The sequence below is a fragment of the Anabas testudineus genome, chromosome 5 (genome assembly GCF_900324465.2).
Source record: "Anabas testudineus chromosome 5, fAnaTes1.2, whole genome shotgun sequence".
Lineage (NCBI taxonomy): Eukaryota > Metazoa > Chordata > Actinopteri > Anabantiformes > Anabantidae > Anabas > Anabas testudineus.
In genome coordinates this window covers 20,066,861-20,087,753 of record NC_046614.1, presented here as the reverse complement: position 1 = coordinate 20,087,753, position 20,893 = coordinate 20,066,861, and the positions used below count along the sequence as shown (strand labels likewise).

General features: G+C 39.4%; 1 protein-coding gene across 1 annotated transcript in view; it reads left to right on the top strand.

The window, feature by feature from the left end:
- Window positions 1–5,756: 5,756 nt before the first annotated feature.
- The window catches only part of phc2b (polyhomeotic homolog 2b (Drosophila)), a 31,627-nt gene continuing 16,490 nt past the window's right edge, over window positions 5,757–20,893 (top strand). Inside the window, exons 1-8 of the mRNA XM_026347126.1 lie at window positions 5,757–5,787; window positions 5,920–6,073; window positions 16,423–16,798; window positions 18,387–18,548; window positions 18,695–18,772; window positions 19,122–19,283; window positions 19,882–20,016; window positions 20,265–20,559. Of these exons, the coding sequence (XP_026202911.1) occupies window positions 5,757–5,787; window positions 5,920–6,073; window positions 16,423–16,798; window positions 18,387–18,548; window positions 18,695–18,772; window positions 19,122–19,283; window positions 19,882–20,016; window positions 20,265–20,559 (1,393 nt within the window). The remainder of the gene's footprint in view (window positions 5,788–5,919; window positions 6,074–16,422; window positions 16,799–18,386; window positions 18,549–18,694; window positions 18,773–19,121; window positions 19,284–19,881; window positions 20,017–20,264; window positions 20,560–20,893) is intronic.

Genomic DNA, 20,893 nt, shown 5'->3' with positions numbered 1-20,893 from the left:
TGCTGCACACACTCTATAATCTTCAGAAGGCTTCTATTAAAAAAGAAAAGAAAACAAAAAAAATAAAAAAATATATAGACGCAAATCAGGTCTCATACGTCATAAGTCACCTAATTTACCACACATTAAACTAGTCTGATCAGGTTTCTAAAATGAAACCGATCAAACTTAATTCTAGGTCAAACCACGACATCATGTCTGGTAATTCAGAGCTGCTCTTCCACCTACACAGTTCCTGTTAAGTCAGTTAACTTCCAAAACTCACACACGCACACAGACATTTAAGAAAAGAGAGCATTTTTCTGTTTGTTTCTAATAATAACAACCAATCACTCAATCTCAACTTGGCTCATGCAAAACAGTCAGATGATGTAACCATAAAATGCATGACCAACCTCCAAAGAAACTTTTTTTTTCCTGTGTTTCCTCAGTCATTTAAATATTTTATATAAAGAAAAAATAATAAGAAGCTACATGGGCTGAAAAGAGAGCATTCATCCAACCAATTAACACGACCACCCTTATGATGTGTAAACTAACAACATGCAGACATTAAGTGTTTTTTACTGGGTATTTTTGTCAGTGTGGCGTTGACGTGTCAGGATGCTTTTCATCAACATTTCCTGCTCCTCCAGTCATTTCTTACCAAATTCACCGTTTGACACCAACCTGCACACTGAGCATTTTGCTCATATATAGACTCAAAATGCCTAACCAGCCTAACCAGTTTCCTGCCCTGCTCTCTGACTCATGCAAAACATCACCTTTTTTGTTTGGATTCTTTCCACATATTGAAAAGCAGCTTTATTATGAACTATACCTAACGTAACCACCTACACTGTGATGTATATAACACCAACACAACTTTCATGTTACTGCTTCACAGCATTCCTGATTCACTTACCATGGGTAATAACACAACCTTCAAAATCATTCAAATGGCTCCAGCTTGTTATCAGATCCCTTTCAAGATTGCATAAGGATGTTATGTGAACAGGAACAATGACAGGTTAAGTACTGTTTTGTGTCAGGGGAAAGAAGGTGTGCATGAAAATGAATGGCTGGTGTTTCACAATCTGGGAAGCAGGAAGAATGAATAAATAATTTCTGCTATTCTAACAGTGAATGTTTAGTTGTAGCAGACAAATAACACTAACCACTGATGGAAGTAAAGAAATGAACACTGATCATTTTCATATTATATCTCATAACATGTCTGCTCTCTTTGCAAGGATTTGTCTTTGTTTCTGTGGGAAATGATATGACTGAGAAGAAAATGATGAGAGCAACCAAAAGGCAGAACGCAGGCATGGGCAGCAACGTCACACAAATAGTTACACAGGCCCTTCAAAACACTGGACCCTTGTTCTTCTACAGTGCACACATCACTGCACACTGCCCAGCATGTTGTAATGTTGATGGCCAAAATCCTATTATTTTGATCGGGTGTAAGGGAATTGAAGTAATGACTGTGTTTAATGTACTCAGCCATTCAGATTCTGCTGAGAAGGTGGAGTCACTTTAAGCTGCTGTTATTCAGCTACAAGCACTGAGGGCTTTTTTTCACTAATGGTTCTTAAAACCACATGGTCTTATTAAAGAATAAACACAAAGAGAAAGTCTGAGGCCGATTGACTGCAGGTGTGAGTGAACAGAAAAGGACGTGGTGTAGAGGAAATCCTTCCACAGTTTCCACATTGCCTTCATTCAGTCTTCATTTGTTTTGACACATCAATATCTGGAAGAGGAAAAGCGGTCATTCCATTGTTGAAATATCAGTCCGATAACTTGTGCAAGTAGTCGTCCTCCCTTTCTTGCTCCACGCAGGCTTTTGGTTGCATTGATTGCTTAACACTACCTGTAAATAAGTGTAAGTATTTGTAATAGTGATGCAAGTGCATCATGATTAAGTGTCCTACGCACAGATCAACGTACAGGATGTGATTCTTATACTTTTTATTGTGAGGTCTGTCTTATGCAGCAGGGAGGGGATGTCTGCCTCTGCTGAAACAGACTAAATATCCTTCCTCACAATAGTCATCCCTGCTGTACAAACACTGAGTGAGACAAATCGTCGATCTGCACAACAATAAGGAGAAAACTGAGAAATTCTTGAACCAATAAACAAGCTTTGTTGCTACCAGCCACTCTATCGTCATTCCCAAGCTCTTTCATGCAGAAAAAAAAACAGTTCAAACAGGCATCAAGGTGGTGGTTCAGACTCACTTTGAAGAAAGTAATAAAAGCAAACACAACTTGAGCGACCAGAGAGGAAGCTGCCGCACACAGTCTTTGACTTCAGGAATTTTCATTGTTTAACTGGAACAATAAAACGTGTTCCTGGATGCTATTTTAAACACCTTTAACTAACCTGAGTGAGTCTGTTTAGGCCCGTTGAGGCCTCAAAGTAGGTATAAGGTAGAACTAAAGTGAAAGTTGCTAATAATTATTATTATTTATCAAACAGTCCTATTTGAAAATGAAATGTACTGGAAAACAAACCAAACAATCGATTGCTCTCATCATGCTCATGCACATTTATATTCTCCAAAGACAACATATCAGATCCTATTTCATACTTTTATGTGTGAGTTGTTATTGATTGTGATTGTGTTTGTTTTTATCTGAATGTGTGGCCTGAGTGAGTGAGTCAGAGGCCGAGCTGAGAAAGTGATTTTCAGACTGGTTACGTTGTGGCTCCTCCTTGTGGATGACACATGAAATAACACAATTATAATGTTGGTTACTCCTTCTTAACTGTGTAGCTCTTTAACATGGACAGAGAGCACAGAGAGTTGTTTTCTAAATGGGAGTATAATACATACCGATCATTTCCTGGATGAATGAAGTAATAAGTAGCACACCCTTTACTTTTTTAATGACTGATATGATGTTTGCTTTTGTTATCTGGCTCACTTAATGCACCTGTATCTCTAATTTAATCTGTGGTTCTGTTTTAAACATTTCAAGACCTTCAACACTCCTCACATACAGGATATATTTTGCTCAGTGATGTACAATGCTGTTGTACAAAACAAAGTCAAGTCAAAGTCTGTGAGGATCAGGTCTTTGTTGTGTCCTAAATCATTCACAACATTGCGAAATAACCAGACACGAACAAATACAGTGTACCAGTGAATCAGGGCTGAATGAGTAGAGTCAAAGATTTTAAATTATTACATTCCTGAGACTAAATCTCTCGCTGTTAAATTCCAAACAAGATTTACTTGTCACTATTTATAGTGGTATGAGAGATGAAGCTCTTGGCCAACAGGGTACAGAAGTGACACATTGTGGTCACACTGAGTTTCCTCCATTACTATAAACAACTCATGTTGTCAGGTATTAACATAATGAAACTAACAGCGTAGGCACAATTTTTATTGTACAACCAAATACTACACTGTCTCCCTCCTTTTATTGCAATAATTCATTTCACTTAGCAGAAGAAAGTTGAAATGACATTTCCTGTCCGCAGCATCACATTTGGTTAAAGAGCAAAATGCCACAAATGCATTTATTTGCAGTTTTTTTTTTTCCATTTAGCCTCTTTGGCCTTTTAAAAAGATGAATATTAGATGACCATGCCATTGTCTGTAAAAGAAGAAGGGCAAACATGTAAGTTATGACAGTGTCATAATTAAAAGAATAACTGTTCTGTAATGAAATTTAATTGTAAACATAGGAAGTGAATAATGAATAATGGTGTTTTTTTTAAACTGTGCTTGAAAGTTGGCAGAATTCACAAAAATCTGACAATCTTCTGTAAGGTTGGTCCAACTGCCCAGAATGTAATCATATTATTAATGCTGCTTATGTATGTTTTGTTTTGACTGCTGGGATGGTTCACAGACTACTACCACATGCAAAAGGCTTCACTTGGTAAAAAAAAAAAAAAAGAAAACTCGTTTAAATGAACTATTTATCATTCTCTGTGGTTTTGGTTTAAAATTATAGAGGACTTGGGCAAGAACACATCCACCACCAACCGCAAAATAAAACATTGGCAAGAGCTGGAAAGCATTGTTCCAGCACTGACCAAGATACACAGCAATGCAAGAGCGTGCATAGCTCGAGTGCTAAAATTCTCATCACAGTGAATTAGTTTTATGTTTTGCTACCTTGTACTGTTATGTTGAAAAGCAGTGAGCAGCACTGTGGAAATACAGGGACACCTGCTTGGTAATAGAGAATAAAACAAATGGAGATGAAGGATCAACCAAGCTAAACGGGAGCCCACATAAATATTCCATTACGTTTCTCATGCATTATCTACACACCATTACATCTGGGCCATGATATTCCATAAACACCACTTTAGATGTATGTTCCAGCCCAGAGGAGCGGTATTTGAGTTCAGCGTTACCTCTGCTATAACATTAATATCACACTCCCTGGCTGGCTTTGAGCCCATAATGTGTCTTTGGGGATTAACCAAGTTACTGGAATGATACTGTGTTCATGCTGATGCTGCAAGAGAGCTATCAAGGGGGCTATGAAAGACCAAATAATTAACTCAGGGGCCAACCAAATAAGTCATATACTGATAAATTATTCAGTATTTGCAGGCGGATGAATGCACTCCCTCCTTATATTGCAGGCAGCACAATAGCAAGTGAGTGAAACATTAGCAATTCATTGCTGTCCATTTTATTACCATGCATGGTCATTTCCATCTGGATACACATTACAGACTCAGTGCTCGGACAGTGTGGTCTTGTACATTCGGAAAAATTAGTTGATGGATTAGTAAACGACACTGAAAGAAGCTGTAAAATGCAAAGAGAGAGACTGATATTTTCTGTGTGATGGACATATTACAAGAGTCTCATCTCATCAAGTTTCATCTTGATGAAATGTAAAAACTAAACAAAAACTGAATTTTTTAAAATTTCTTTTGTTTATTTTTGGTTGTTGAGTTTTTTAGACTAAGTATCCATGATTTACAGAATTTACAGAATTACTTTAATTAGAATATATATTTCGCACTGGATGTTTTGACTTGTCAAGCACAGTTTTGACCATAATAATGTTATTTTTAGCTGCATTTTATTCTATTTCCTTGCTATTTGCTGCATGTTTCCCTTAAAGGCCAGGACTGGAGTCATCAATGACAAAAATAAAGAAATAACTACATTTTAAATAATAAATAATATGAGATGTAAAGTTTCCGTTGTGACCTGCTGAACTGCCCCGTGGGGGCGCCTACAAATCCTGACCTCTGACCTCCCAGTAGGGGAAAACTTAAATGTTTTCAAGTGGGTACTAATGCGTTGAATATCTTAAAACCCAGAGGTGGGAGAAGTATTAATACATTTGTAGCTATGAGGAATTCATAATTTTACTGTAAACGCACCTTGATCCAGATCTTCAGGCTACTGGTCTAAAGAATAAGTTCAAATACTGTCTATTTGGTGAAAAAAACAAATCACATCTAAAATGTGGAGTTGCAAGAACAAACAGACTAAAAAAAATGCAAACCTCTGGTTTAATGTGTTGAATGTGAGTCAGTCCATTTCATATGTGTTGTTTGTGCAGCACATAAAAGAGAAGGGGTTGAATCCTGCTGTTAGTTTTACTGACAGCCAACTTATTACAGTAGCCATCGTGACTAACACTAATCGAGTTGAACTGTGGCTCAACCCTAACTAAACCCTTTTATAACATTTCCTCAGAAGGGTTTGTTTTCACCACTTTAGCAGACTAAACTAGCAGCGGCTAACACAGCTAGCAAAGGTTATAGCCCCTTTGTTACCATGGAGATAGAAGACAGCCGCCACTTGACAGGCGCGTGGAACGAGGAAGGGGGGGGAGGCTACGGCTGCTGATTGACAGCTGGAGGGGCGGGCGGAAGCACCGCGCCGTGTGCTCATTGGTCAGATCGCGGTCACGTTACCAGTGTGGAATGCAAATGACAAGAGTTGCTGAGGCCCCGCCCCTGCTCTGCTCCTCCGCTGCTGCCGCCGTTCGGGAGCTGCGAGCGAGCGTCCACAAATGGAGTAGAAGAGCAGGAAAAACAGCAAAACAAACGCGGCCAGAAAGAGGAGCGAGGCTGCGAGGCGTCACGACAACGGTAAGACATGGCCTGCTTCTCCGTGAGACATGCCACGGCACCAGGGTCGGCTACAGCCTGTGTTTGGATATGTGTGTGTGTGTGCGTGTGTGTGTCGGAACGCGTGAGGTTAATCGGTCGCACTAGCTAACGTCCACTCGGGGCCACAAAACAGCAGCAAGCAGCAGCTTTTGCTTCTAGTTTGCTTGTTTATGATAGTTTGACGGCTGGGTTTCGTTTCCAGAGCCTCAGAGTAAAACACAAAAACTGCCCGTCGGTGGTAAACAACAACCTAAGTAGCGCTAACGTTAGCCAGTGTTGCAATGGAATTCAGTACTAGCTAATGTTAACATGGAAGAAAATTAGCTATGAATGAAAATTGGCGTTTAAATCAAATGCGAGTGATGCGTAGAAACATCTCCTCTGTTTTTGGAGTTTGAGCCCAGTGTTTGCTTAAGTTAGCTAGGTGCTTTTCTGAGAAACTTTGGTTTCCCTCAGGTCATGACCTTTGATACAGAGAAGGAGTGTAGGTCATCCTAATACTCCTAAAACTGCAGCAGTGTGGCCATGGTCTAATCTGTGACTCTAATGTGATTAAAATAATGGCACGATATAAGTGAAGCTTTCTATGTTTAACTTCGGTGTGTTTGTGTTGAGTTGCAATGATTGGTCAATGAATCCACAAGTATCCTGATAATCCCTTAAGTGTGTCAGATTTTTCCAGTAATAATATCAAACAGTTGCAGGTTCCAGCTCTGAGCGTTTGCTGATGATTTAGAAGTATTGATAGGACAAAACAAGACATTAGATTGTGTCACCAGTAAGGAAAAGCTTAAACATCTACTAAACAGTATATTTCATGAAGCCACATGCTTTCATGTGGGAAATGTGCATGACAGTGTTGGAAGTAGCTGTGTATTTATCAAACACACTTTGAAAAGGTCAGCATAGTATGCGTGCAGTATGCATGAGAAATATCTGTTTATAATTTCCCAGAGATGCTAAACTGCTTGTGAAACATTAAATATTATTGGTTTTACTAAATTTTGGTTGTTGGAAATCTTAAGGACTTTTTTTTATCTCAAAACAATAAATCACTTGACTAATTGAGACTACTGGCATATTACCTGATAATGAAAATAGTTGTTAGCTACAGACTCAACATACTTAAGCTAGAACTGATAATTATTTACATTATTGATTAATCTGGCTTGACCTGAAAATGCACCTAATCATTTTCTAGAGCCCATAGTATCATATTCAGATGTCTTGTATTGTCCAACTAATTGAGAGGGTGGATCCATCAGGTGTCTGGTATTTTTGCTGAATGACTAATTAATTCCTCAATTAGCAGAAATAGTTGTCAATTAATTCAGTCCATTGACTACTGGACTAAATGTCTCAGCTATACCACACACCATAGAGGTTGTTAATCTTTACAAAGATATTATGTTAGAAAGTTCATCAGTCAAAATAACCACTGGTGCAAAGCAAATCAAGACTGAGTTAACATTTTGAAAGTCAAGCTGCTACAAATTACAAAAATACTTACATAAGATCAGTAAATTAGAAGCAAAATACATGATTTGAAGAGAAAAGCAATAACAATACACCTACAGTTTTAGTCACTAGAGACTTTGTTGTTAATTGCCTGGCATTGTTGGTGAAACCTCCACAGCTTCCATCTGTGTCCTTTTTATGTTTTACTAAAATATTCATTTTTCAAAATGTCAGGTTGGCAATAGACAGTGTTTGTTTTGCTTATTTAGTATTGCCCTTGGTTTGAAAGGTATTGTGTGCTAGTTTACATTAATTCCCCAGGGACAATTAAACCAGACACACATGATGCAAGTGATGCAAAACGACAGGCTTTGTACTAGTGTCAACCGAAGGTCGAAATCTATAGGGGGGCTGTGGTAAAACACTAAATTAAACATAGGAATGGACACAGTTTGGCACGCAATGCATCACTCTCAATCTCATATTATCTCAACTGGACAATGTCACTATTCTTCTTACAAGGCCATTTTGCCTGTTGGAGTCCCAGCTAATTGTTGCATAGGCTACACACCTTCTTTTTATATTATCCCCACTCAAGAGGGTTGCATCTGCCTAGTGATTTCCTTATTTCAAGAATAAATACCTGCAACAGTCTCAGTGAAGAAGCTCATAGGTTTTCTTCAAGGCTACTGGGGTTAATTGCAGGGCACTTGCTTTATCTGCTTAAAAGCATGGTAGGCTGTTATTATGGAATAAAATGACTCATTTTGAACCCAAGATCACACGGTCTAGGGAAATCAGCCAGGGACACTTGTACATCTATTCATCTAGCTGACACCTGGTCTAATGCTTAAGCTGTTATTCAAATAATCTTTTCAGTGCTATTTTTCTGAGTGTTTTGAAAAGGCTGATTTGTTTGTTTCACTAGAGAGTGGGAGCCACATGTCATTATGTTTTGACATATGAACATTTACATATGGGCTGGCTTCAGTGCTCTTTTATCTATACCATCTTTACTTCTACTTGCCACTATCTGAAATGAGAATGATTCGCAACACAGAGTCTTGATACATTTACTCAATATACATAACTCGGGCATGCTTTAATTGGCAAGATACTCACCAGATGTGTACACGTATGTGCATTTGTGCCAGTTTCAGCCTCAGCAACAGTCAACATTTCCATTTATAGTGATAGACGGGTTGTGAGTAGGCATGCAGGGTATGTAAGGAAAAAAGTGTTTGTCAGGACCCTTAGGAAAATCATACGTGATTATGTTGCAGCGTTCAACATGCACTGATAAGTTGTTGTGATGATTGGAAGGAACGCAGTCTCTCTGATGTATAAAGTAGGACATGACAGAAGTCCACTCTGGCCCACTTGTGTGGTAGAAACAAAAAACCGACCACTACCCAAAACACTACCTTTGCAGTGTAGTGTTATTCAGCCACTTAAACCATGTTGGAGCACATTTTGTAAAGGCTGCTACGTCATGAACAAGATGAGAGGTTCACTTTTATTAGAGATTGAGGACAAACTAATCTTGCTTGCACACAATAGGAAGAGTGAAGAGAGTGAGCTTAAGACTTAGAGAGCTTGCAAAATGATTATGATTTATTTGGTTTATTTTACTGGAAGGAATTTAAAAGAATGCATGCTCTGCTGGTATAACTACACCAACTATAATTAACTCCCCCCCCCCCAATTTCAGATATCGCTAAATAACAGTACTGAAGCATGGTATTCGGGACAGCCCTAGTACATAGGTATTTATTGTAAACAGCGAAGCTTTTTAATCTTAAACTGACCCAGGGATAACCTTCTTGTATATATCTCCAGGAACAGGGTTACAGTTGATTAGATTTGGCCTTTGCAGCTGGTAAACATGGTTTGAATCAGCATGGTGGTTATTTATAATAAGAAGAATAATTTATGCAAATAGACTTTTTTTTTTATCAACATCAAATAAAGTGCCTTAAATTTTAACCTCATTAAATTACAACACAGGGCACAGTGCACTAGTCACTTAAAAGGTAACTGGCAAACTTGCATTTGATTATAACACAGTTAAGTTCCCCAAATTGGTTGTTAGGTCTCCAATGACCAGAAGCTTATTTGTTGTCTTTTTGTTTGCACTGGTATAATTTTAAAATCCCTTTTTCTGGTGAAGGCAGTGAGGCACTGTATTTCTCTGCTGCTTAACTGGGCTCAAACCTGACCTATTTCCTTTTTTATGATCGACGTCTGAGAGTGATGCCTCAGAGACTGCTCTGATAGAAGAGTTTGGATTGAAGTGTGCTGCTAACCTGGAAGCTTGGCCAGGACTATTTAACTGTGGTATTTATAGATCAGAGAGAGAATCTATCATTTTATCTGTCAGTCTGCTGCCCCCTCTCACTCTGCCTCTGTGCTTTCTCTGGCTGCCTCCCGTGTTTATTTTGAGTGTTCTTAATAGTCCAGGCGATTTCTAGCATCTCGTGGAGCAATTTGCACCTGCAGTACAATGCTAGGGCCTTAAACAAAGCTGGGCAGCAAAAGACCACATGCCTCAGGAGTGTCAAGTCAAAGTGTTTTGTACTTTCACAGTGTGAGGCTACATGTGCTGGAATGGCACACACACGCGCCACACACTTAAAACTGGAAAGCAGCCAGAGTCTTTTTGTACTGGTCTACTCAGCTGTGGAAGGCAAGGTCCGTCTGAGTCAGATGGCTCAATTACGGCTAGCCGACCAATCTTGCCACAGGATCAGGGGCTATCTTTGTCTTACACACACAAACAATTGCACTGCCCTTTTTGTATTGTTTGGACAAGACCCATCGCCCATCATCAGCCTCAAGGGATGACCCTAAGCATTACCAGGGAAATGCTTCTCACAGCACAGGATGACAGCCCATCTCATCGATTAGAAAGATTTAGTGAAAGTCGGCGACATGTAATATTATCTGTTATGATAATATTTAATATAAGAGTTTAACTTGCCTAATAACTGTTAACTGTTGTGCTGATTTGACCTAAATGCATATGCATAGTCTTTTTGTTTGATTAATGTTATTAAGTGATCAAAAAGATTTTTTTGCCACCCCATCAATTCTAAAATAAATGAAAGATGAAAAAATTGGCACTAACAATATCAAACAATTAACCAGCTTGAACACTGTCCATAAAAATGAATGGATGAGTCTGGCAGGCAGATGCAACATCTCCCCTGTGTGATATAAATATGCATTCCTCACCAAAAATAATTGAAGACAGACATAGACAGACAAACACATCCAATGAATACATTCATCTCCTTAAGGGGAGAAATGATTTGCTGGTTTTAATGACTGTTTTGTCTAATGAATCAACTCGGTACATCTCTGAAAAATTAGTTGGATTGGATTTTTGTGTCATTTCAGACTTTGGAGATGGATCATAATGGAGCATGGAGTTTAGATATTTTCAGAAAAACTTTTTAGGACACTGGTCGGCAGTGTCTTTTGATGTGGGAATCTAATAGGAAGGCTCATGTGATCATTTATTTTTATACTGCTCTCCAGAAGAGCTCGTTAGGCATAAGCATTCTTGAAATTGATAATGAGCTTGAATTCCCTTTGAACAAAAGACAGTGTGTGTTTGTTTTAAAAGCCCCTTACCGGGCCACCAGCGACTCCTCCATGCATGTACTCATGGCAGTTCAGTGTGCTGGGTTTTCACATATTGAGGTCCATCTTCAAGCATCTCATATCAAACTAAGGCACCGCACCCCTGTTATTTCCTTCATGTTTTGACCCCCTCCTCTTTTTCAAAGCTCCGTTAGCCAAGCATGAGACTCAAGACCTGCCTTTCTGGTTGTGCTGCCAGCTAATCTATATGCTAATGAGAAGATGATAATCAATGAAGGTCACGCATGGTTGGCCCCAATCAATACAACGTCGCACCAGCAAATGATTCAAATAGCTACATTTCATACAGCCAGACAGTTGGGTGGCGTGTTAATGTGGTGGGGCACACTATAAGTATGTTATTATCCTCTGGTTTTATCTACCATGCGCCACATAAATGAATTTTGCTGTCATTAAAAAGATTTGAATTCAACTACAAAGCTATCCAATTTCACTTTTATGGTTGTTGTTGTAATTTTCTACTCTTATTGTTGTTGCTTTTCATTTCCATAACTTCTATAAATAGTTGTTTTGTCACCTCTGGTGTGATTTGTCTGGCACTTTGCCCATGTCATTAAACCTTTACTGGTAGAGGTTTAGCAGGGTTGTGGTAAATTCTGTTCAGGATTTACTCCCATTAACTCACATGTTGGCTAAGTAATGGGATATATACACAGAAAGCAAGTTTTTATTGCTTAACCATCTCATGTGCATATGATAAAACTGATAAGCTTTGTTTTGAGTCAATCCAAAGTATGTTTGCTACATTTTACATGCATAACCATAGTAATTGTGTTTTTGGCTCGGATTTCTCCCAAAATGTGTAACCTACACTTGACTATTGTGCCTAATTGCCTCCTGTATAGACACAGTGTAATAGCTATAGTAGCTAATGTCTTTTTCCCCACTTTCTAGCCTTTGTGTCAGTCTGTCACAAAATTGATGATGATGATGTTTACTGTCCTGCTAGTAAGATGATGAGATAGATGTTCAGTCTGGTCAAAAGTCACTGCTCTTGTCCTTAACTGGAAGTAATGACACAAAATTGTCCCACTTAGAGCTGCGGGTTTTTGTAGAAATGGTGCTTTCTATAAATGGTCCAAAAGCAATGCTACACACCATGAGTCTTAAAATTTGAGGTCATGAAATGTAAAAGGGGCCTTGAATTGTCAGCTGTCCAGTCAGAGATTGAGCAAAATAAAGACAATGCTATCTCTCAGCTGTCATTTTAATGAAATAGATCATTACCTTAGATTTTACTTTATAAAAAAAATTGGGGATTTTTACAGTCGGCCTTACGTTGCAGGATCTATGCATCCTAAAAAAAAAAATCAGTATTCAGGCAGCAGCAGGGGGGAGGGGAGAGATGGAGTAAAATCATTACCATCATCTTCATTAGAGAGGATTCTCTTGTCCAATCAGCATGCTGCTCTGCACGGGGAATCCATAGGCACCCCGTTGGCTGTCGCTAGGATACCACATAATCAGGAGGCAGGCCGCGGCCTGGTTGGTGGAGTGGTGTGTTGATGCTGGGACGCCGAGCTCACTGCGTGTTGGGGGTAGGAAAGAGGGGCTGGGGGTTTGGATACAGCACAGAAACACACTCGCACACGCTCACTCATTCACTCACTCCGCCAACCAGCCAGCCACTCAGTTAGGCAGACAAAGAAGAGCAACATCCTGCAGGAGGACAGCATACTCCCCGGGGGATGGGACATCATACCCCTGCATCGCGTTGGGGGGGCCAGAGGAGGTAGGAGCACCAGGGTTAGGGGCTTTGTCTCAACAGCAGAGTACCCCTCCATACACACAAGACTGCATTTCTCTGTGAGTCTCCTGGCTTTAAAAGCCATTATCACACACAAATCGATTAGTGCAGCTGGCAAATGCATTCTCATGGTATTTTTAATGTGGGTCAGAGTTTTCCTGTATGTGGACTATAAGGTGGACACTGATGGAGCCTCCTGCACTTCTCTACTGAGATCTAAGCTCCGAGGAGACCGCCGGTCTGTCTGACAGACTCTTAACGGCACTCATCTTCTTGCAGGCTATGCAGATCCTCTAGACATAAATCTGACAGTCTGTTCTTGTGGTCTTGAAATGCCAATGTAGATCAATATGTCCCGTTGTGAGGTGTGCAAAGAGCTGAAATTGTCTTGTTATGGTTTTGACCAGCTCTTTGCAATGCATTACAGGCTCCTGGCACTGCTTTGATGTGGGCACAAACACATTGGCTTTACCAGGTTTTTACTAAAACAAGCATAAAGCTAGATAATAGTCATAGTTATCATGCATGTGGTGTTAAAGGTAGAATTGGAGGGGTTTCTTCCATTTCACCCTTTCACTGATGGATGAGTGACTTCTCTTAGAAAGACAGCGAATGAAGGCATCATTACCAGAGGGGATTCCCTCCCCTCTCCAAACACAAGGAAGCAATGGGATGCAGTCTCTGGGATGTAGGCTAATGCCTGCATGCATGCAGGCCGGCTTTGGCAGCAGTGGTGCTTTGCTTACAACCATAAACCCTCCCTGCCTGGCTCGAATTCAGCTTTTACACTGATGCAGACATGAAATTTTTAATTCACAACAGGCAGTGGTTAATGTAACCCCTGTACTCGTTTCTATGTTTTTAGTGAATTAAGTTGTCTGTACTAAGTTTTAGCTGCTTTAAAAAAATATATGTTATGAATCATCTACTTAAATACAATTCATAGTCCATTTGCAGAGTTTCCAGTGTCGTTGCTCCAAAACTGTGTACCAAACACATATTTCTGTATCACTCTTTGTTGTGTAAAACAGGCCTCAAACTTAGCAGACACACTGTGTTCTTTGTAAAGTTTGCTGCTTGCTGCTTTGAATTTTACATGGCATTTACGGAGCTAAAATGTTCTGTTCCACAATGTTCTTGTCCAGTTACCCAAATTTAAAAATTATTCTGCATGTAGCTCTTTTTCAGATGGTGCATTTCTGTGGTCTTTGCTCCCATACTCTAAGAACAGTTTCATTCAAAATGGACCATGATAAATTTGGTGCTGTGCAGCTATTTCACTGGAAATGATACACATTGATCTAATGGTTCGACTTTACGTTTTAACCTTACTTCTCTTTGCATGCATAGTTTTAATCATTCCAATTTGTCAACCAGGGTTCTTTCATCTGATATCAAGTTTGTTAAATGTGATTACTGGCTTCAAAACTGATAGGTGAGCTCGAGGTGACGTCTGCAGGCATATGGGGTCTAAAGCAGATTCAAGCTCAAATTCCAGCCCTTTTCTGATTTGTTTACTGAACTATTTTAGAGCTATTTAGGGCTTCACTGCTTTTACAGTTTTAAGGAACAACATATGGTTTAGTGGGATAGCAGTTTGTTTCCAAGTCTGCTTTCTAACATAAGTGGGCTATAGAGCTTTGCTTTGGCTCCTAATCCGCTCAAAAGAATAATGAGGAGGAGGAAATAGCTTAAGAATTGCAGCATGGCAGCAGCATTGCTCCTTATTTAATTACTTCCATCACACTCTTTTCTCATTCCAGCTCATTTAAAATCCTCAACCTGCTCACTCAACCTTTGCCCTTCACTCTCTCTCGATACAAATTCCGCCCTCCCTGTGTTGACCTCTCTTTCCAGCTCTGTTAAATCAGATGCCAGGCTGTTTGAATCCTTCACCACACAACCATTAAACCCACCTCTTTATCTGTACTGCCAGCATCACGAATGTTTCACGAGTTCTGATTCTTTTGTTGGTATATTAGAGCTCAACTTTGTCAAAGACTTCTGTACTTTCACGTCCTTTTATCAAAACTTCATCTTTTACTTTTGCCTTTAAAAAGTAAGGATGCTTTCTCTCCTCCAACACTTTTCACACCTTATTACCTATCTCGCTGAGCTCCCCTCCATCTCATCTCATCTGCCTTGTGAGCTCCGAACCTTTTCGTCCTCTGCTAATGGAGAGTAGAGCACCAGGGGACCAGCCTTAAAGAAGCTTTTACAGAAGTGGCCTAAGTTGTTTTCTTCTACTTTGTGCTCATGACTGACAGGAGGAAATGGACTGAGAAGCCAGAGAACTGAAATGTGCTAGAAATAGTCAAGTTAAATTTAACTTTATTTTAACTCTAAGAAAAACAAAGCTGAAGTAGTTTACAAGAGACAGCCGAGGGCTATAAGTAATTAGTTGTTTCAGTCCATTCACAGCTCATTCACACTGCGTTCTGGCTGCTGGTCATTCATTCTTTTCACTTGCTTTTGCTTGGTCATTCACAGTTCTTAGTGACTGCTGATTGCTGGGAGAACATTCATTCTTTTTTTTTTTTTTTTTTTTTTTTTTTTTTGTCAAGAAAAGTACAGTCAGACTGCCAAGAAACTTGCTGGATTTTTTGCTAGTTGCTTCTTTGTGGTCTCAGAAAAGTTGCTAAGTTGGCAGCACAGTTTATTTAGATAGACTTAAAATTATTTTCCAGTTGGTGCTCATGTCCTAACAGAGATTTTTGTAATATAATTCTTTCATTTACTATAGTGTTGCCAACAGTGTTGATATTTGCGGTCAGGTGACATTGTCCTCTGGGAATAGCAGATGTGTAAGTAGGGTATACTATTCTCCTGGCACTCATGTATTCTTCTCAACTACAGTATCTTAAACATCTAAACAATCAATTAAATGGCTATATACAAAATATTTTTGTCGAATAAATAATTGAACAACTGTCTGACAATCAATTTGTATTATTAATAAAGGATTACCAGGAATAGCTACTGAATAAAGTTTATTTATTAAAATTCCCAAATGCTGTATAAAAATGTAAATACTGTATATTATCTCACCTTGCTGACAAATATTAAATAAAGTTTGATTGTTGACTATAATTTGCGTTTTGGTTACAGCCATTTTTGTCAGGCTTACATATGAGTTTGCATTTGCTTATTCAAGAAGACATTGCAGCATTGGATCGGAATGAATAAATGCTTTATCTTCAGTCATGCACACAGTGATTTTCCACTTCCCACATGATGGGTTTTTTTTTTTTTTTTTTTTGAATCATGTCTAATTAATTTTTTCCTTGACATTGAATGCGTTGGTGGTGTTTTGTTGAAGTTTCAGTTGTTTCTTAACTTGTCAGATGTGTTTTGTTTTTTTTACTGAAGAAAACCTGGGATTTCAGTATAAAGACGGTAGTAGTGTTGTGTTTTTCTCATGTGTTCCTCTTTTCCCTTCTCTCTTCTCTCTTTTCAGGCACAGGAGAGCAATTCAGAAGAGCCGCGGGTCAAAGGTGAGAAGAGCAGAGGGCACCATGGAGAGTGAACCGGGGGCCCCTGCCTCCACAGTCAGCAGTACCACCACCTCCACCACCACCAGCTCCTCCAGCACCACAGCTGCCAGCAGTAATAGTACCGCTAACACTACTGTTACTACTACTACTATTTCTTCTACAATTTCCACTAACAGTAATAATAATAGCAGCAGCAGCAGTAACACTACCAGTACTTCCAGTAGCAGCAGCAGTAGTAGTAGTAGTAGTAATAGTAGTGGTGGAAGTACTACAACAGGAAGACAGTCAGTGCCTCAGATATCCGTTTACAGTGGGATACCTGACCGACAAACAGTGCAGGTGAGTTTCATGGCATTGATGAAATTATTGACAGCTTGAGGTTAAGTTGTGATAGTGTGTGTGTGTGTGTGTGTGTGTGTGTGTGTGTGTGTGTGTGTGTGTGTGTGTGAGAGAGATGTGCATAGACACTAAACAAACACACATAGTGTACAAACATATAATGATAAGTTGGCATACTTTCCTCTGCTTTACTGCCCTCTGTTGGTGAACACAAGCCAACATACGGGCATCTGATGCACTCCCAAAATAAACTTTGATTCATTTTCTAATTAGGGCAAAGGGATAAAATTAGTTTTCTTTAAATCTGCCCAGAAAGGAAACTGAAATAAATGGTCCTTTTAACAGAATCTGTACAAGCTGAAGCAAAGAATGCTTTCTGTGCTTTAGTGCTCTTGATCTTTTGACCCCTGGATAAGCCTCTACACAGGCTTATCATCCCTGAAAAAGATCCACTCAACTTTTAGTGCTGATGCTTTGACAGCAGGGTTTTTGTTAGGTTTAGCCCTCCTTTTCTTGTACTCATCCCAGTGACAGTTAAAAGGCAAACAATATTGACACCAAAAAGACCTCTGACCATAAAGGTCTGCTGGTCATTTATAGTCAATGAGAGTTGAATATGTGTAGCATCTCTGCTAATTTTACCCTCATTCCAAAAGGTTTGGGTCTGTATGGTCCACTGACACCACGGTGCATAGGTCAACATCCTCCCTTTAAACCCAGGGAACACTAAAAAGTTAAAGTTGAAGAGAATTATTCCTTCACAGCGATTGAAGGACTGGGAGTAATTATGTTTATCTGATTGTGTTAATCACATCTTTTAGGCATTTTGAAACCTATGTGATCATGCTTTGACTTTACTATGTTTCACAGGTAAATATTGTACTTTTACTCCACTACATTTACTTATTTATTTTTGCGTTCATGGTTAATTTTCAGATTCAGACTAATAATTCAAAATCATAAACACTTTATTGATTTTTGATGTGATAATCTAGCAATAAGCTAAGCTTAAATCTATATAAGATGTTAATTGGATTATTCTCTCTGTCAAGCATAACCAATAAAAAATATTGTGACAGTTTTTACACAATTGTGACAGCAAATTTACACAATTAACTTTTTCTTTTTTTTGACAAACCATCCAAACCCCAACATTTAAATTTTTTTAAAATATATGAGGCACAGAAAACCATCTGAGAACATGCAATGTTATTTATTTATTTTATTGATTGAAACTGACTTGATAGTTTCTGGCAGATATGGTGCTGGTATGAAGCTGCTTTGACAACAAGTGTTACTTGCAGATGTAAATGTAATGATTTCAGGTATTATACAGTACACAATAGTCTGATAGCTCTGTAAAGGTAATGTGTGGAAGGCTGCAAGTATATGTGTGAGAGGTACCTGTCTCTTTCTCTCTCACACAAACACAATTTGGCAGCAGTATTGATATTTTATGCAGGATTTGAAACTGATCTGTGGTTGTGTTTCAGTGTAGCTGAATTAATTTGTTTTTCTTTTTCAATTCAATTGAATATAAACAATTTTTGTGCATTATTCATCCATCTGTCTCTGTCTTAATATGCAGGTGTTCCAACAGGCGTTACACAGACAGCCTAACACAGCAGCACAGTACCTGCAACAGATGTATGCTGCTCAGCAGCAGCATCTCATGTTGCAAACTGCAGCCCTCCAGCAGCAGCACAGCCTCAGCACTGCTCAGCTCCAGAGTCTGGCTGCTGTACAGCAGGTCAGCAAACACTGATGAAAGATTTGTCCTCACAGTATAGAGATAATCATTGCTGTTTTTGTTGACCAGCTTCAAGGCATGTTTCAGGAAATGGTTCATTCCTCTTCCTGACTGTGTCTTTTTCTGTCTTTCTAATCTTGTGATAGGCCAGTATTGCAGCTGGCCGCCAAGGCTCTTCACAGAATGGCACTTCATCTCAGCATGCAGGATCTACTCAGGCTACAGTAAGTGCAGTTTTGAGTGTTGGACCTGTCTTCTAAAAGCCTCTTAAGTTATCTTTGTCTATTAGATTATTATACAACTAAGTTGATTTTAGCAGTAGGATGCTTGGGGGGGAACTGAGACTCGCTAACAGCTCTGTGTACTGTGCTACTTCTCTTCTGCTCAAAAAATAGATTGAAAATAGCTTTTGGTAATATTCTCAGTGGTAAAAACATTTTACAAAATTACAGTGTTGTATATTTGATGTGATGTTTTAAAGAAAGAAACTGGTTTGTAGATGATAGATACCAGTAGATACATAGGATAGAAGTGTGTAACCTAATTATGCTGTTAATCTTCTCTTGCCCACAGATCAACCTGACCACCTCCCCAGCCGCAGCTCAGCTGATCAGCAGGGCCCAGAGCATTAGTTCAACTCCCACCAGTATTTCCCAGCAGGCTGTTCTGCTGGGCAGCTCATCCAGTCCAACTCTCACAGCCAGCCAGGCACAGATGTACCTGCGTGCACAGATGGTGAGTCTGTAGAAACAAGGAACATAGCCAGTGGCACATTTACATGAGCTTGCATATATGCATACATTCACGCACACATACATGCAGCCTGAATAAATAAGCACACTTCAGTTCAGATTTGTTCCACTGGAGGCAAAGTGTGTGTTTTGGTGTCAGTGTGTGTGTGTTATGTGTTTCTGTTTACAGTGAAAAAGCTTAAGGAATATTACATCTTTATTGGCTTATGGGTCACTTGCCAGTTTCAACTTGCCATCAGTTACGCACATGTTCTGTTACCTTATTATGACCATGAACACTGCTTTGTCGTGTGTGTCTGTGTGAGCCTTCTGACAGGCAGCAGAACACATTTCTCAGTTTAGATTGCTATAGCTTACATTACTGGTGTAGCTGGATAGCCTACTATTGGTAAATTAGTGTGCATGATTTAATTGTGTGAAAAATAATTCCTGCAGAAATTACAGTTTCTATCTTTTTATCATTATCTTTGATTTACGTACTTTAAAAAATCTTTTTCTCTTAAGCCATTGAAAAGAATCCAGTTAATGCTTTCTCACTCGTTCATTTCTCCTGTTTGAGTTTTATGTGTGGTGCTTTTCAGGCCCAGCAGAGTAACCTGGTGCAGGTGGCCCGGAGCCTGGGCCGAGCTGTCCCTCTGTCCCCTCAGCTCATCTTTACTCCAACGGCCACAGTGGCAGCTGTGCAGTCGGAGAGCTCTACACAGGCGTCCTCACAGGTAGTGGCACTGGAAATTTCTTTAGATGAAGTTGAGTGTATATTGTAAACTAGAGGATGTGAAACTGTAGAAATCGTCACACAGGATAAACAATGAATCCATAGATTAAAAATAATTTGTGTTCATTGATGTAATTTTTAAAAATAATATTAAAAAGAATTACACATTGGCACAGTAAAGTACTTCTTTACTAATTCTGCTACAACTGTGTGTAAATAAATCCACTTTGAATCTTTGTCTTTTCTAAGAATCAAGTTCAGAATCTGACCATCCGTGGCCAGCAGGGGGCGACCACATCCTCCACACAGACTCAGACGCTGCAGGCTCTTAGTCTTAAGCAGAGCCCTGTGCCAATCCAACCTGCCTCACTGATCAAGAATCCCAACCCTGGGACGCAGGCTGCCACAGGAGGGAAGGCCAGCTCTTCTGACAGCGCTTCTGAGGGTGGGAAGAAAGGGGATGGTGCACCAGTCACAGAAGTCAGAGCTATAAACATGAGCCGGAATGTCACAGCTGTCAGTGCTCAGTCTCTTATTGCTCCAGGTAGGTGCGGCGTGCAATCCCACAGCCATCATCTTGATGCTGTCAATGTCCCAGTGGCTTTCAGGACACTACAAAATGCACAAATGTCACCATTTTGTAATTATAGATGTAAAATAATTAACATTGGGACACCTCTAGAGGTTATTAAATGGGGAATCGCAGAACATAATCGCTAAAATATCTCCAGGTTGTTTAAGTAAACTTTAGTCTTCCTCAAAATTTCAGTGAAGTGAAATTCAGTGGATTTTGATATGATATCAGTGATTACCACAATATTGAATCAGTGGCAGGTGGGTGAAATGCAAACAATGTGCTTTTTTTCATATGTTACTTC